Consider the following 16777-nt stretch of genomic DNA (forward strand, 5'->3'; position numbering starts at 1 on the left):
TTTATTTTACACCTTGCAGCTACCATACTAACTTGAACATTTCAGCCCTGAGCCCAGCTTTATGCTGCTTTTTTGTTGTTTCAATCGGATCCTACTTGGGCCTGGTAGGTCTTATGAATATTTAGCACACTGATTAGGACTGTAGACTCTTGCATGTTTGCTACCAGTTTATGCCTTTGTAGACTCCTACGATGGCTCAGTTGTGTCATTATTTGATCTTTCTACACTGCTAATTTCCTGCAACAATTACTTTCTTGATGGTGGTAACCTTTGTAAACTTGTACATTGCTTGGATGGGTTATGTTTTTTTGGCGATGATGCATGTTGGGTCAGCTTTATTCCTGCATATTTGTTCTTACTTCATGAATTTATAGACTACTACATTGCTCGCTTCTGTCTTTGTGCTGCTTTTCTATACTGTGACATGTCGGCTGCTGTCGCTGCTTCAAGTTTACTTTTTTTTTTTCTTTTTTTTTTCTTTTTTTTTTTTATGTTCTGTACTCCTTATAACATCAGATATTAGAGTGCTATTGGTTTTATGATTGTTCAATTCACTATTTACTTCTATGTTGGTGCTCTATTGCATGCTACTCGTTTTAGATACTACATTGCTATTATGTTTTACAATAGTTCAGTATACTCTGGTTTTATGATTGTTTATTAGACTGTTGGTTAGCTTCATTCCGTAATTTTGCTACTATTTCAATCATCTGTTGTATTCTACACTGCTCAGTTGTGAATTCCTGCTGCTTTTGTACACTGCTACTTTCCTGATACTATAAAATTTTTATGCTTGTAAGGAACATATTGGTTCTCTACTCCTTGTAATTTCAGATATTACACTCGTGGGCATTTGGGAAGGTCAATGTGGCGATAATGCATAATAGGGTTACATGTGATCATGGTAGGATGGCAGTGATGTATCCCACTGCAGCTATCATTTTCTTGATAACCCTATTAATCCTAAGCCAATTTTATATAGTACATCTTACATATTAGGATGGTGTATTTTGGTAGTGAAGTAATCTAGTTTCATTTATATATTGCAGAGATGGATACTATAATCAATCGGCAATTTTTTTCATCTGCAACTTTAGCCGAAGTGATGACATTTCTAGATGAGAAAGATGAGTATTGGGATGATATGTTTGCTATTATGATCAATAAAGGTATGTTTCAATTTCAGAACACCTTGTACAAGCGACCATGTCGCACAAGACCATTCACCGGTCATCAAGTAATTATGAATATTTTAGGAAAGCATCTAGATAGAGGCTATCAACACTTTCGCATGTCCAACATCACATTTATAAGACTTCGAGATGAATTGGTTGAGAAGGGTTTGATACAGGGTAGTCGCCATTTGACTACAGATGAACAGCTTGGGATTTTTCTATTTGCTGTTGGCCATGGCGTAACAAATAGAATTTTAGCTAAGACATTTCAACACTCAGGGGAGACAATTAGTAGATATTTTAATAATGTCATGCAAGTCATAGTGGAACTTAGGCATGATTACATCCAAATGCCTACCAGTAATGTTGAATGCATCAAAAAATAAGGAACAACCCATTATTCCATCCTTTTAAGGTGATATAACTAGTAGACTATGCTGTTTTCTTTTGGTAATATGCAGATTTTGACATATTGATTTTTTCTTTTTTATTGCTTTTGCAGAATGTAATTGGCGCTATTGATGGAACACATATACCGATAGTTGTAAGAAAGCATAAGCAAGCGCGCTATCATTGTCACAAAGGGTTTACATCACATAATATGTGTTGGATATATTGTTATTGGATATTTTGTTACAATATAATCCAAATAATATATTCACATACAATCCCAATAAGTGAAAGTGTAATAAGGCCCATATCTCTGGAGCCCAATAGCTTATTTATTAAATCTAGGGTTTCCTACGCTGGAGGTAACACTGTTGAGCGTTCCAAACTTGACGTCTCTTGGTATAATACTTTAAGCTCCCAAAAAACCCTAACCTCCAACAATCTTAAAGTATTACGATCCTATGTCGGATTTGAGCGAGTAAGGTGTCGATTCGAAGATCTCGTCAAGACGAATTCCCCGGTATAATTTATTTTCGATTTCGACGATCGGATTGGCCGGGATCTGAGTTTGAAGGTCAGGCGGCGGAATTCTTTGATTCAAAAATCCAGAAATTATAGCCAATTTCAGAGGGTGAAACCACTTGGGTTCTGTTCTACTCGTCGATACGAACGTTTTGAGTGGTTACTCGTCTCGAACGGAGGTCGGACGACGAAGTTACGGCCATCGGAAGTTTTCAGCAGTTTCCGGCGACGAGGGCAGTTCATCTTAAGGTTTTTGGGCGCTACGGATCCAATTTTGGGTTTGTTTTTGGCAAATTCCACCTCTACAAAGCACTTTGATTCAGATCAGGGGCTTTATTCGACTTTGCGAGATCTGCGGACTACAAGGTGCACTCTTTCTAACACTTTGCTCTGATTAAATGGCAAAGCGTAGTTCTTTTGATATTATAAAATTGCAATCATTTGATGTTACTGAATTTCATGGTTGGAAATTACATGTTCAATTTGGCATGAAAGAACGTGAAATATTCTACACTGTTCTGAGTGATTTTGCATCTACCATTGAAAATGTGGATGAATATCAATGGAACAAGGATGAAGATTTCTGTAGAGATTACTTGTTGAACTCTTTAAATCCTCGTCTAGCTATGACTTATAGTGAGTATAAGACAGCGAAAGAGATATGGGATCACTTGAACGCTCAGTTCCAAAAACAAGAGGGGCTTTCTAAAACTCTTCTAGCGGAGAATTTTTTTGACTTTAAGTTCAATATGAATTCAAGTATCACCTCTCAATTAATTGAACTTGAGAACATGAGGAACAAGCTGAAAGATGATAAATCTGATATGTCTGATAATCTCTTTGTTGGTCTTGTATTGAGTAAGTTACCTGCTGAATGGAATTCTTTCAAGACTGAAATGCACAGATTGAAAGAACAGATGGGACTGGATGAATTAAAGAGGTATATTCACATTGAGGATCAAAACAGTACTAGAAAGAATTTAGAACAAGTAGGACAACAAAAGTCAGTTGCCAACTTAGTTTCACACTTCAATAAACCTCAGAAAAGATCCAAGTCACCAAAAGGTGAATCTTCTTCACAGCTAGAGGTCAAAAAGACTATCTCCAAAAAGAAGAAGAAAGGAAAGTGTCATAACTGTGGAAAGTGGGGTCACTGGGCAACAGAGTGGAGACTACCAAAGAAGCCAAAGAATAACACATCACAAAGTGAGGCTAATATGCTAATTAGTGAATCTGAGCCTCAAGCCTTCATTGGAATGATGAAAATTGGAAAGGCTAGTATTTCTTCTGAGTGGTGGTTGGATAGTGGCGCTACTTGTCATGCTGCAAATGACAAGAACCTACTCACAGAGGTCACAGAAGTGAAAGACACCGTGAAAAATTGCAATGGTGGTGAGACAGAAGTGACTCATACTGGAACTGCAAATTTGGTGCTTTCTTCAGGTAAATTACTAACTCTGAAACATGTTAGAGTAGTACCTTTACTTAAAAAGAATTTGATATCTATGAGCTTACTTGATAAAGCTGGTATGTCTTTTTCAACTATGAATGGTAGAGTAACCTTATCAGTTAACTCATGTTATTTTGGTTGTGCATTCATAGTTAATGGTATGTATAGGTTGAGTTTAGATACTGATAGTATAAACCATATGAGTTCTATTCTGATTGATCCAAAGTTGTTGCACAATAGACTTGGACATGTGAACTACAGGAAAATGCAACATCTAGCTAAAACTCACAACATTCCATTGGATACTTCTATTCGATTTGACAAATGTGAAGTGTGTGCACAAGCTAAGATCACTAGAAAACCTTTTAAGATGGTTTCTAAAAGCACACAACTTCTTGAGCTAATACATTCTTATCTTTGTGATTTTAGAAATTACGTCACTAGAGGTGGTCGAAAGTATTTGATAATATTCATAGATTATTTTTCTAGATATTGTCATGTCTATTTGTTGAAATCGAAAGATGAGGCTTTTGAAAAGTTTAAAATTTTCAAATCTAGAGTAGAAAATCAACTCAACATGAAAATTAAGAGGTTTAGGAGTGATAGAGGAGGAGAATATACAATGACAGGGTTCAAGGAATTTTGTGCTTCAGAGGGCATAATACTTGAAACCACTGCTCCTTACTCACCCCAATCAAATGGTGTTGCTGAGCGTAAGAATAGAACGTTAACTGAAATGTTAAATTCTATGTTACTTATAGCTGGCATGCCTTCCTCCTATTGGGGAGAAGCAGTTCTGACTGCTAATCACATTCTGAACAGGTTGCCACACTCTAAGTTGTCTATGACACCTTATAAGATATGGCATAAGCATCCTTGTAGATATGATACTCTTAAGACCTGGGGTTGTGTTGCTTATGTAAGAATACAAGATCCAAAGAGGCCTAAGGTGGGACCTAGAACAATTACCTGTGTATATCTAGGCAGTGCAGAAGATAGTGCTCCAGATAGGTTTTTAGATCTATCTACTAACACAGTGATAGAATCTAGAGATGCAGAATTCTTCGAGAATAAGTTTCTCAGAGATCATGGCTTGAATGTTTCTGGATCTATAGATATGATTTCAGAATCTCCTGTAGAATCTGAAGTAGGCCCTTCTGACACTAATCCCACACAATTGGCTATTGAATCAGTTCCAGTTAGAATATCTACAAGAGAGAGAGTTCCCAAAAGTTTTGGTGAGAATTTTGTTACTTACCATCTCGAGGATGATCCATTTTCTTATCAAGAAGCAATGAGATCTAGGGAATCCCTACTGTGGGCAGAAGCCATAGATGATGAAATGAGCTCTCTGTTGCAGAACCACACTTGGCAGCTAGTCAATTTGCCAAAAGGGGCTAAGGCTATAGGCTGTAAGTGGGTATTGAAAAAGAAACTGAATAGTGATGGATCAATAGCNATAAAGCACCGGGTTTTGGCTATTTTGAAACGGTCCAAATACTCTTCGACCTTTCACCTGACATTTGTCGGTATAAAGCCAAGTCGGCGATCGATAATTGTAGCTCCGATCTATAGAATCGCTCATGAAATTTTCTTTCCAATTCGTCCCAATCTTGGATGGAATTGGCTGATAAACTTGTATACCAAATAAACGCTGTTTTAGTTAACGACGTGTTAAATAATCGAAGTTTCAAATATGAGTCAGCGGCCGCTTCTCTACATTGGGCCGTGAACCGGGCTATATGCTAGACCGTATTCTCGGTCTCATCGCCCGAGAACTTGTCGAACTTCGGCATTTCCAGTTTGCCGGATACGGATGCTCTGTATCTATATTTGCTGGATACGGGGATCGAAAAACATGCCGCATAGCCGGCCTGGCCCCTACTCCGAAGGTATTCCGAATGACTTCCTCAATCTGAGCATACAGCGGAGCTTGTGCTTAAGCCGAATTTGGCCCTTGAGGAACTCCAGAATTCTGTATTGTAGGGTTCGCTCCTTGCATATCATTAGGGGCCTGCGCCCCAGCTCTAGCCCCTACATTTTGGGGCTGGTATGCTGCCGTCGGCGGAGGTGGTGGCAATCCTTATGTAATTTCCGGCTGTTGACCGGTATTGACGACGGCTGGTCTGTAAACCGCTTGGAATGGTGCCCCCTGGTATTGGGGCTGTCCATTTATCGGTGTCGCAGGATTTTGCAACACTGGTGTCATCATAGGCCTTTGTGAGCCTGTCATTGGTTGCTCATTTCGAGTCAATAATTGCCCTATTCGTGCAATATTTTCATTATAGGCCGTGATAGCGGCCAGCACCGCGTCTAGACGAGCGGTACGTTGATGGATATTTTGATCTAAAGTTTGCAGGACTCGGATCATCTGGCCGAATGCCTGAGTTAGACTCGGCTCTTGATGAGCCGACTGTCCACTAGTTTCTCCTTCAACTGGCAAAACTGCTTGACATTCGCCAGCATTGTCTGAATCACTAGGTTGATCACTCCTAGAATTTCTAGGAACAACCCTATTACGTAGATCATCGGCCATAATTTATATAAAATATAAATTTACCTAAAAATGTGTCCCACTGGGCGTGCCAAAATTGTTGGTGGCCGAAAGTCCCGACCGTTGACCCGGTCAAGAATCCTCCTCGGGAAGAACGTCGGGATGATGAGCGGCCGCGGATGGTGACCCTCGAAGTTTGCGCCCACGACGGATCAAGCGATTCGGCTGACGAGGGATCGAATCAGCCGGGTTCGAAAGCTCTTTTCACTCTTCGGTTCGGCTGGATGAGCCGAAAATGCGGAGAAAGTCGGAAGTTAAGCCGGGAGATGAGCCGAATGGCCAGGACAACTCGAAATCTGGTCGGCTTGAATAGCCGAACATGACTTTCTATTGAATAGAAAATAAAAAAGTACAAGAACAGAGGAGTGATGCCCGTGGGGCAGACAGACTCCAAGTATATTCTACAAGGGAGTGATGCCCATGGGGCAGACAGACTCCAAGTATATTCTATAAGGGAGTGANAAAGACCACCCTTATTTCCTCTGCATTTTATCGCTTTTCTAGGAGTAGTCTAAATGTAAGCTTTTTCTTTTCCGCATTTACTGCTTTCTTAGGAGTAGTTCGCTAAGTAGAACCCTGGAGTCTGTCTGCCCCACGGGCACCACTCCGTTGTAGACTACATTTGCAGAGTCTGTCTGCCCCACGGGCATCACTCTGTTGTAAACTATATTTCTGAGTCTGTATGCCCTTCGGGCACACTCTTTTTATTATTATATAAAGGCATTTCGCTCTTTCAGCCGACCAGTTACTGTGTACTTTTTCCATTCGGCTCTTCTGCCGACATTGATCTATGCACAGTTCATACATTCGGCTCCTCCAGCCGAACCGATTCTATAGTAGTGGTTTTCGAACCCGGCTGATTCGATCCCTCATCGGCTGAATCGCTTGATCCGTCGTGGGCGCAAATTTCGAGGGTCACCATCCACGGCCGCTCATCATCTCGATGTTCTTCCCGAGGAGAATTCTTGACCGGGTCAAGGGTCGGGACTTTCGGCCACCAACAATTACCCAATTAACTTAGTTAACTCCTTTGGTTAACTACAACTCACCAATCAAATACCTTCTTATCGGGGAGAATTTCGCTACAACCCGACGAGACCGTCTACTGGGAAGCATACCCGCTACCAACCCAGTTGATGACAACTCCGGAGCTCATCGCCCAAGGAGGAGCGACCTTTACCTCGAGCATTAGATTAATATGAGTATGATCCAATCCTGACTTAGAGGATACAATGACAATGCCACACTTTAACTAGCTCTTTATGCTAGGTTTACATGTCCAATTCTAGATACTAATCAATTCATCTAGTTCTAATGCCACAAATAGTACAAGTTCATTTTCCTTGTTCATTATTCACACTACTTGGTGCTACTCATGCCGTTTATTCATAATGTCACTTGTTAACTATTTCATAGTGTTGGTGGTCGAAAGTCCCGACCGTTGACCCGGTCAAGAATCCTTCTAGGGAAGAATGTCGGGATGATGAGCGGTCGCGGATGGTGACCCTCGAAGTTTGCGCCCACGACGGATCAAGCGATTCGGCTGACGAGGGATCGAATCAGCCGGGTTCGAAAGCTCTTTTCACTNGGCCGCGGATGGTGACCCTCGAAGTTTGCGCCCACGACGGATCAAGCGATTCGGCTGACGAGGGATCGAATCAGCCGGGTTCGAAAGCTCTTTTCACTCTTCGGTTCGGCTGGATGAGCCGAAAATGCGGAGAAAGTCGGAAGTTAAGCCGGGAGATGAGCCGAATGGCCAGGACAACTCGAAATCTGGTCGGCTTGAATAGCCGAACATGACTTTCTATTGAATAGAAAATAAAAAAGTACAAGAACAGAGGAGTGATGCCCGTGGGGCAGACAGACTCCAAGTATATTCTACAAGGGAGTGATGCCCATGGGGCAGACAGACTCCAAGTATATTCTATAAGGGAGTGATGCCCATGGGGCAGACAGACTCCAAAGATCTAAGTTACAAGAACTACTCCTAGGGAAAGCAGTAAATGCGGAAAAGAAAAAGATTATATTTAGACTACTCCTAGAAAAGCGATAAAATGCAGAGGAAATAAGGGTGGTCTTTTGTGCGCAGGGGCAAAGACCCCAATTACAGGCTTCAAAGTTACTATTTATAGCCCACATTATTAGTTGGTTGAAAGAAGTTGGGGGGAGTGGTTGTAACCATGATCGTGGAAATTATACTAACTCCTCATGGAAGTTACGCTAACTCCTCATGGAAGTTACGCCACAATCTTCAACCGTTCCCGCCTTTTTGTCCTTTAGGCGTCTTATTGCCGGCTCCTGGTGTACCATGTGTCCTTATTGGCTCATACGTGGGTTAGGTCGGCTCAATTTTGGTATCAACACATAGTCAATACTTGTTCAAACAACTATAGGGTTCTATGTTTACTAACCACTGTCCACATGTATTTAGCTCCCAAAGCATACAATTAGACCACATGTCAATTTAATCACATATCAAACTCAACCCTATAATGCATGAATGTCAACTAAACATATACAATACATGTATGCTTAAGAAATGTGACATAAACATAATAGGTCATTCGATGACTTCGAAAAGCATCACCCACCTTTAAATGATGCCGGAATGCGAGAAAACCACTTCCCGCGATTTATGAACGATCACACCTCTCGCTCGCGACAAACGAAGCTAAAATGAGGTTTTTCCTCACTAGCTTGCCGTAGGCTCGTAGGAACGCCAATCCGAGCTTCCCAATGCATCGGTTTTACCCTCAATTAGGATTTCATGTGATCAATTTCAAGCTAGGACTCCAATCCTACAAAATTACATTTTCGAGCCTAAGTTCTACATAATCTGTTTCTACACAAATTCTATAATATACAGGGTAATATAAGCTCCAATAACTCAAGAACCTCAAACCCAACTAATTTAGGGAATAACAAGAGATCAAACTCAAACTATGTTTATATTCCAACAACCTTCATATCAGCCCAAGAGTTCACATATTACTACACAATACATAGCTCTATCTAGGTTTTCATGGCAAGAACCAGCTCTTGCAACTCACAAATCCTAAGTTAAATCCTTTCTAGAGCAAATACCACAAACTCTACCAAAGAGATATCACAATCATACCTCAGGTTTGTAGCTTCATCAGATTTCCTCTTTTGTTCTTAAGCTCCCTCACCTCAAGAACACAAACTTCACATACTTTTCCTTCTCCAATCCACCCACCTTAGGTTTAGAGAGAGAAGGAGAAAGAAATGAAAAGAGAGAAGAAGAAGGAGGCTATCACTATACGTATGAAGCAGGTGGGGGTTCAGGGGTTATAGATAAGACTGTACAATTGCAATTAAACCCCCTATAAAAGCTGAAATTCTTTCTACAATACACTTAATTTTCGGGGCTGGGTACTGGTACTCCCCTGTTTTGGTACCAGTACCCAATGCAATTCTTGCACTTAGGCATCAACCAAGGTTCCAAGGTCAACTTCCAATTCCACTTCGCGCCGAATGCCTCTAAACACCTCTAAAACATATCACCAACTATCCCCACGCCTCCGAAATGATTCGGGGATACTACAAATTATACTTATACCCCACTTTGATCAATTGGTTCAAAATTAGCCTTATAATCCGGAGATTCTCTTCCGAGCTCGTTTCGCACCCAATTTGCGCCGAAACACTCAAATACCTCCATTAATCATTCCCATACCTCCAGAATTACTCGGGAATGACGCACATCCTGTCACGCCTCGGGACCCAGCGGAAGCCCTCCCGGCGCGTGTCCAGACCCGTCATATGCCTACAATATATAAAGCGTCTACAACAAAGCGATAATTAAAAACAATAATAAACCAGTATCTAGAGATATCAGAGCATGATTACATCTAAATTCTAATAACAAAACGAATAGTAAAAGAGCTAATCAACTAATATAACCAAAAGGGTATCTACAACGAGTTCCAAACATAAGAGCTAAATGTAAAAAAGTGGTGGTCTCTACAAGGTACAAAACTCTCAACCTCTCCAAAAGAACAAAAAGAGAGGTGAACCACCTAAATACGGAGCTCCTCGCAACTAGCTAGAGGCAAAACCTTTGCCTCGATCCAGAGCCTCTCCCGGCGTGGAAGGCTCTGTAAAACATCAAGAAACAGGGGCGTGAGAACTATTAAACAATAGTTCCCAGTGGGCAATTACTGACCTCATTGAAATGCACCACTGGGCTAAAAGCAGAAATAGTAAGTTCTAATATTTAAATGGAATGATCGACATGTATGTAAACATGAATAAACTTGCTAAACTACTATGTCTCTACCTTAGCATGTATTTCCACAATGTAAATGCTATTCTAACATGAATATGCATAAATATAATCAACATGATATCCACAAGTACAACTAGTAAAATGTCATTGTTTACTAATTTGTCTAATGTCCACTTTGCATTAATTCCACTTTATTCCAATCACATAGGACCTATCCGTGGGTAGTCCGACTTGCGTCGTGCCTAATGGCACCGTGGTAGTCAACATCCCCACCCTAGGAATGAGCCTCCCCTACGGCATCCCATTTCGGCGCCCAATCCCGCACGGGCGAGCTTATGTCGCGATGGCTATCTCCGGAGTGCCGGCTTGTGGGGAGCGACCCTCACAAGTATGTGCGAATGAGCACAATGGCAAGCAAGCGTAAGTATCAGTCTCAAGTCCAATGTCATCATGTCTAAAACATGGTATATATAAAAGCTAGCGACCCAAAGGCCTATCACGATATCATCAAGTAAAGGTTTCATATTTACTAGGTTCCATGCCCCTTTATGACATTCTTATCCACTATGTCCAGTGTGAGTTCTAAGTCTGAGAGCATATTATATAAGTCATTTTCTTTGCAAGAAATATGATTTCAACCATATATAAATAGAATGCTATTCTCATACATGCTAACAATGCATTTATCTCTCTCTACTATATAGAGGTAATTTTTCATCATACATAACACATGTATTTTAAGCATTCTAAACAACTCGTATGCTCTATTTAATATGAATATGCATGCATTTCTATTTTACGACAATTAAAAATCGACATAGGTAGAGTTTTTCTCTTTTCGATGAAGTCAAATCCACCAAAGTTCCTCGTAGCCCTTTGTTTGTGCCGACGAAGGTGTCCACTAGCCTCCTAGCTCCCTAAAGGTTAAACTAGGAGAGTTAAACGAAAAGAACGAACATTACCGAGATCAAACATTAACCAACCCGAGCAAAAGGGCAAAACTCACATTCTATGGTGAAATCCCCTCTCAAACTACAAAAGTGAGTAAGATCCCTTCAAATCCAACCTAAACAAAGGTTCTAACTCAATCAATTGAGTTCCAAAAGTCTCAAACCAAAAATCTCCATTTTAAACCCTAATTTCACATTTCTAGGGTTTCATCTCAAGAAATCCTTCAAATTATGAATCTAATGAAAGAAATATGTTACTAACCTCTTTAGAAGCTTCAATCAAGGCTCAAAATCAACTAGGGTTGAAGATCTTCCTTCCCACGAGCTCCAATTCTCAATCCAATGCTTCTCCAAGGGAGAAACCCCAACAAAGAGCACAGAGAAGTAAGGAGAGGAGATCAAAATGAGCTAAAACATAAGAAAAAAGAAAGAAAATCAAGAGAGGGGTTCTTACCTCTCTTCTCCATGGATCAGGGCTCAAAAGAGCCTCTATGGGCTGTAGGGTGATATATAGATATGCTACAATTGCAAAAACACCCTCTCAGAATAAGCAGTCTGCGGGTTGCACTGTGTACCAGTACACGGACAAGAGTACCGGTACTAAGCCACAGTACGCGCAAACCCGAGCCTCGGGTTTGCAGGAAAAATACACTGGTACCGGTACCAGTCCAATGCTGTACCGGTACCACCTCTGGTTCCGGTACAAACTCAATGTTGTACCGGTACCCAGTTCAGCAGAATCCAACCCGAGAGCAGCCAACAATCTTTACTTTAAAGACTTTGGAGCTAAATTTTAAACCTCGTTTCTCGGGATGCGAGCCACAGGTCGGAATATTGTCAACGACCCTCTAGAAAATGTGGAAAAGCTCGGAACACAGATCAAGCACTCGAACCTCACGATTTGCAAAGGTCCGGTGTGTTACACATCCAGCTCAAGCTTCACTTTGATCCCCTAGATCAAAGTTAGCATTGTAACCCAGAATTTCAGTATATTACAATTTATGCAAATTTATAGATTGAAATTATGATGCATTAAAACATTGATAAAATTTTAATCCTAACTATCAGTAAAATAACATATACTTAATTCCTTTTAGGATTAGTAAGGTGAATTAGGTAAGTAGCTGACATAACTGAATTTCTATTTAATCTGACCCTTCTATTCAATGCTATCCTGAAATTTCCATTAGCATTTCAAATTTTACTTATTTATTCCTTTTCCTTTTAGAATCATGGTTAGGTTAAAAAGGTCAAGAGATGATAAGATTAGAAGCAATGAGGTGCAAAATAGTTGTAATGACTCGGCGCCTATCTCACAATCAAGATCGTCAAATACAATGTCAGAATCTAATTCGACACAAGCTGCCTCACATCTTGAATCCTCACAAAACCAACCTCATATTCAAGAGACAATTGAAGTTGAAAGTACAGATATATTAGAGATAATTGGTAATTTTTTCCATCTTGCTATTTTATTCAACTATATGTTAGATTATTGTGGTTTTAATGTTGTTATTTGTTTCATGTTTGTAGATACTGAGGGAAGGATAAAAAGGAAACGTGGAATCCAACATGCTAAAGATGTGTGGAATTTACCAATGGGAGAAAGAATTGTAATAAAATGCAATCGCTTTGGACAACCTTTGAAAAAAGGTGGAGGCATCTTAAGTGGTTGGCTTGGGTTGGTGGCACGGATGGGAAATTGGTGCCCAATTGGTTACAAACGCTGGAAGATTGTGCCATCACGTTACAAAATTGACGTCCTTAACTTGACACGGGTAATTGTTTTTATCGTTTTAACCTTTATTTATAAATTATAGATCACTTGTAAGGGTAATTGAGTGTATTTCTAATAAAACTTATATGATAATTTAGTAGATCGAGTTTATTTGCTATTTGATGAAACATTGCTTAACAAGTGTAATTTGAAACCCATAAATGTAGCTAGTCTCCTTCGCTTTCTATTTTTGTAAATGCTTATTGTTTTTTTATTGTTGGTATAGAGCAAGTTTGTCCTCCCAAATAGCGACATCGATAAGTGGGTTTTGAAATCCTTGAGCCGAAAGTGGAAGAATTTTAGATTCGAATTAAAAGCTAAATACATGTTAGAGGATCTAACTGAACAACAACTCGCAAGTAACGTCCCGCATGGAATTGTTCCTCACCAATGGGTAGATCTTGTTCGATATTGGTTTTCAGAGAAATGTCAGGTTATATACTAATGAGAACAACTTTGTTTAATAGTTTCATTACAATTTTATTGAAACTTAATAATTTGTTTAAATCTTATAGTTATATTCTCAAGTTGGGAAGACCTCACGTTCCCTTCACACTACACATCACACGACGGATTCCATGAGTTTTGGAAGAAAAAGGGATGAATTTGTGTGTAAATAAACTATTAATTTTTGCATTTCAATTAAATTATTTTATTCCGTTTTTACATATGGAATAACAAATTTGGTACTAAGTTTTCATATAATAAATGCTTGTAGGAAATTGAGCATGGAAGAGAGCCAAGTCGTCTTGAATTCTTCATTGAAACCCATAAACGTAAAGATGGAACACTTGACAAGCCGTCACAAACTATTGTGGTATGTTATTATATATATATATAGTTCAGTCTTTTATATGTTTAATGTTTCTTAGATACTTCGTATATGTATAAATCTTTTCGTTGAGTAAAGAATGCCATATAACAAATGCTCTTTCCCTCTCCTAAGGTTTTATTAGAGTAATGCTTCTTAATTTACCACTAAACTTGATATTGACTCCCTAGTGGTCTTGTTAAAGTGTGCATTACTAATTTTATAGTTCTGGTCTCATAGGAAAATTCTAAATTTGTTGCTAATCATAAAACTATTTTCATGTAAATAGCCTGATATGTTCTTCTATTAGATATTTCCATGGATAATGAATAGGTTCTCACTTTAAGTGTGAGAAATGTTTTTCGAACAATGGGTCCATAATGTAGTGCTTATGCTTGTTTAGAGAGCACGGGTCTAAATTGGAATTTCAGTAGCCCGAAAATGTTATGGGATTATGGAGAAAATTTAACTTGGATTTCATGTTTGTCTAGCAAAATCAATGTTGCCATTAAGGCATTAACACGTTAAGCTCTTGAAATTTTTACTTATTGGAGGATGTGTATCAGTGTATGACACTTTTATCTTGGCAAACCCTACCATAATACATCTATCTTGCCGTTAGCGCGTTAAACTCTTGAAATCTTTACCCATTGAACAATGTGTATGGCACTTATCTTAGCAAACCGTACAATTAATACTGCATCATAATGGGTAAGGTTGAATTTCAAATACGTCAACCGTGCAAAATGAAAGTGATTGTCGTTCCCACTTTATAAAAATGCATGATAAAAGTCGGCAACTGCTGGTTCTAGAAGGCAGTTGAGCTACTTCAATTCTTGGTTCTAAAGAGAAGGAACAAACTCTTAATGGTTATTACATTTAGATTTCTTTTAAATTGAGCTGCTTTAATTGTGATTTGCCTCTCCAGTTCTGAAATTTATAAATTTCTATGTTTTTTTAAACTAGAGAAGTATACTGGCTACATGTTTAAAAAACCGCCCTTTAACTCATTCTTTAATTTTGTGGATATCATTCCACTATTGTTAAGATGCATGATGCTTATATATTTTTGTTCCATTTTGTATTAACTAGTAGTCCTATTACTCCAATACCATAACCCAAAAGTGCAGACCTTTTTACCGTTTTATCTTGTAGCTCCACATGACTATTATCCTAAACTACTTTGATTGAAAATTGCAAGATTTGTGGCAGCTCAGTAATGCTATTGTGACAGGGTGTCATTAATCTCAAGTGCATTCATTTGGCTTTGATTTGAGAAATCTGAGATATTGGTCTTGGGCTTTGATTTGTACTTTTACTTGTAAAGTTTTAAAAAAGAATGATATGAAATACTTAATTGGATTATTTGAATTTTTGTAGGATAATGTGGGAAAAAAGATTGTTGAAAAAGGAGGCACATCTGAATCATCTGAAGCTACTAGCGAGTTACAAGATGAAGTGTATACGGATATCTTGGGGAAAGACCGGTATGGGCGTGTGAGAGGTTATGGTATTGGAGTTACACCCACACAATTATTTGGAGTGGAAGCTTATATAAGAAGAATGAGTTGTGGGTGAGTCGACTCAATGGAGATGCAGAGGTTTCAAAATCAAATGCAATCTATACTAAAGAGTCATGAAGAACAGATGCAAACTATGCAAGTAAATTATGAAGCTCAAATTCAAACCATGCAGAAGAATCATGAAGAGCAAATACAAGCGATGCGCAGTAGTTGTGAAACAAAATTAGCTGGAATACAAAGTCAATTGGACCAAGTGACCTTTACATTGCTAAGATTTTCCGGATCATTTGATAATCAAAATGCTAGAATGGCCCGTTTTGGATCTAATGCATTTGATGAAACTATCCATCAAGTTAACACTTCATCAAGTAATCATGAAAGGGAAATGAATTGATACATAGAGGGTTTAAAACAATACATGGAAAAGAGCATTTTTTTGTAATTTTGTTCATGTAGACATTTCATATGATATGGTATGAGTTTGTATGAATTTTTAATTAGGTAATTTTTTTGTGTGTAAACGGATTGTGGGATTGTTATCTCATGAATACTTTTGTTGCGTAGATATAGTACATTTGCTATGGATGTAAACTTATATTTTTCAGTGCTAATCATAGTAAATTTTGGTNCCACCTTACACATGAAAATAGATATAGTAGGAAGTACACCTTTTTTGGTGACACAAAACTCATCTGAATTGCTAATTTGAAAAAGAAAAGGTGATGTAGACATTTCATATGATATGGTATGAGTTTGTATGAATTTTTAATTAGGTAATTTTTTTGTGTGTAAACGGATTGCCTGATTGTTATCTCATGAATACTTTTGTTGCGTAGATATAGTACATTTGCTATGGATGTAAACTTATATTTTTCAGTGCTAATCATAGTAAATTTTGGTTATTGTGATCAACTTTATTGATATGTAAATAGATAAATAATTTGTTTATTAATATGTGAAAATATTTGTTGGATGCAATCAAAATTAAAAAAAAAACAATCAGGAAAAGATAAATTTCTGATGCTTTAAAGCGTCAGGAATTTTGAAATTAAGAACAATGCCAGACGCTTCAAAGCGTCAGGAATTCTTGATGCTTCAAAAAGTCAGGAAATTGGTGGCATTCCTGACACTTCTAAGCGTCAGGAAATTGAACAACATAATGACGCTTACAAGCGTCAGGAAATTTAAGGAATTCCTGATGCTTCTAAGCGTCAGGAAATTGAACAACATAATGACGCTTACAAGCATCAGGAAATTGAAGGAATTCCTGACGCTTCTAAGCGTCAGGAAATTACAAACATGACGGTAAAAATTTTAAACCTAATGACGCTTAGAAGCGTCAAGAATTTATTTTATATTCTTAACGCTTGGAAGCG

The 16777-nt window shown here is 38.7% G+C and overlaps 1 protein-coding gene across 1 annotated transcript; it reads left to right on the top strand.

Annotated features, from left to right (window-relative positions):
- LOC109712811 lies at positions 12523 to 16704 on the top strand. Its single transcript, XM_020236578.1, has 7 exons — positions 12523 to 12739; positions 12824 to 13068; positions 13294 to 13500; positions 13583 to 13675; positions 13786 to 13884; positions 15259 to 15365; positions 16509 to 16704. The coding sequence occupies exons 1-7, from the start codon at positions 12523 to 12525 to the stop codon at positions 16702 to 16704; spliced, it is 1164 nt and encodes a 387-aa protein (XP_020092167.1).

This window comes from Ananas comosus, linkage group 7 (genome assembly GCF_001540865.1).
Source record: "Ananas comosus cultivar F153 linkage group 7, ASM154086v1, whole genome shotgun sequence".
Taxonomy (NCBI): domain Eukaryota; kingdom Viridiplantae; phylum Streptophyta; class Magnoliopsida; order Poales; family Bromeliaceae; genus Ananas; species Ananas comosus.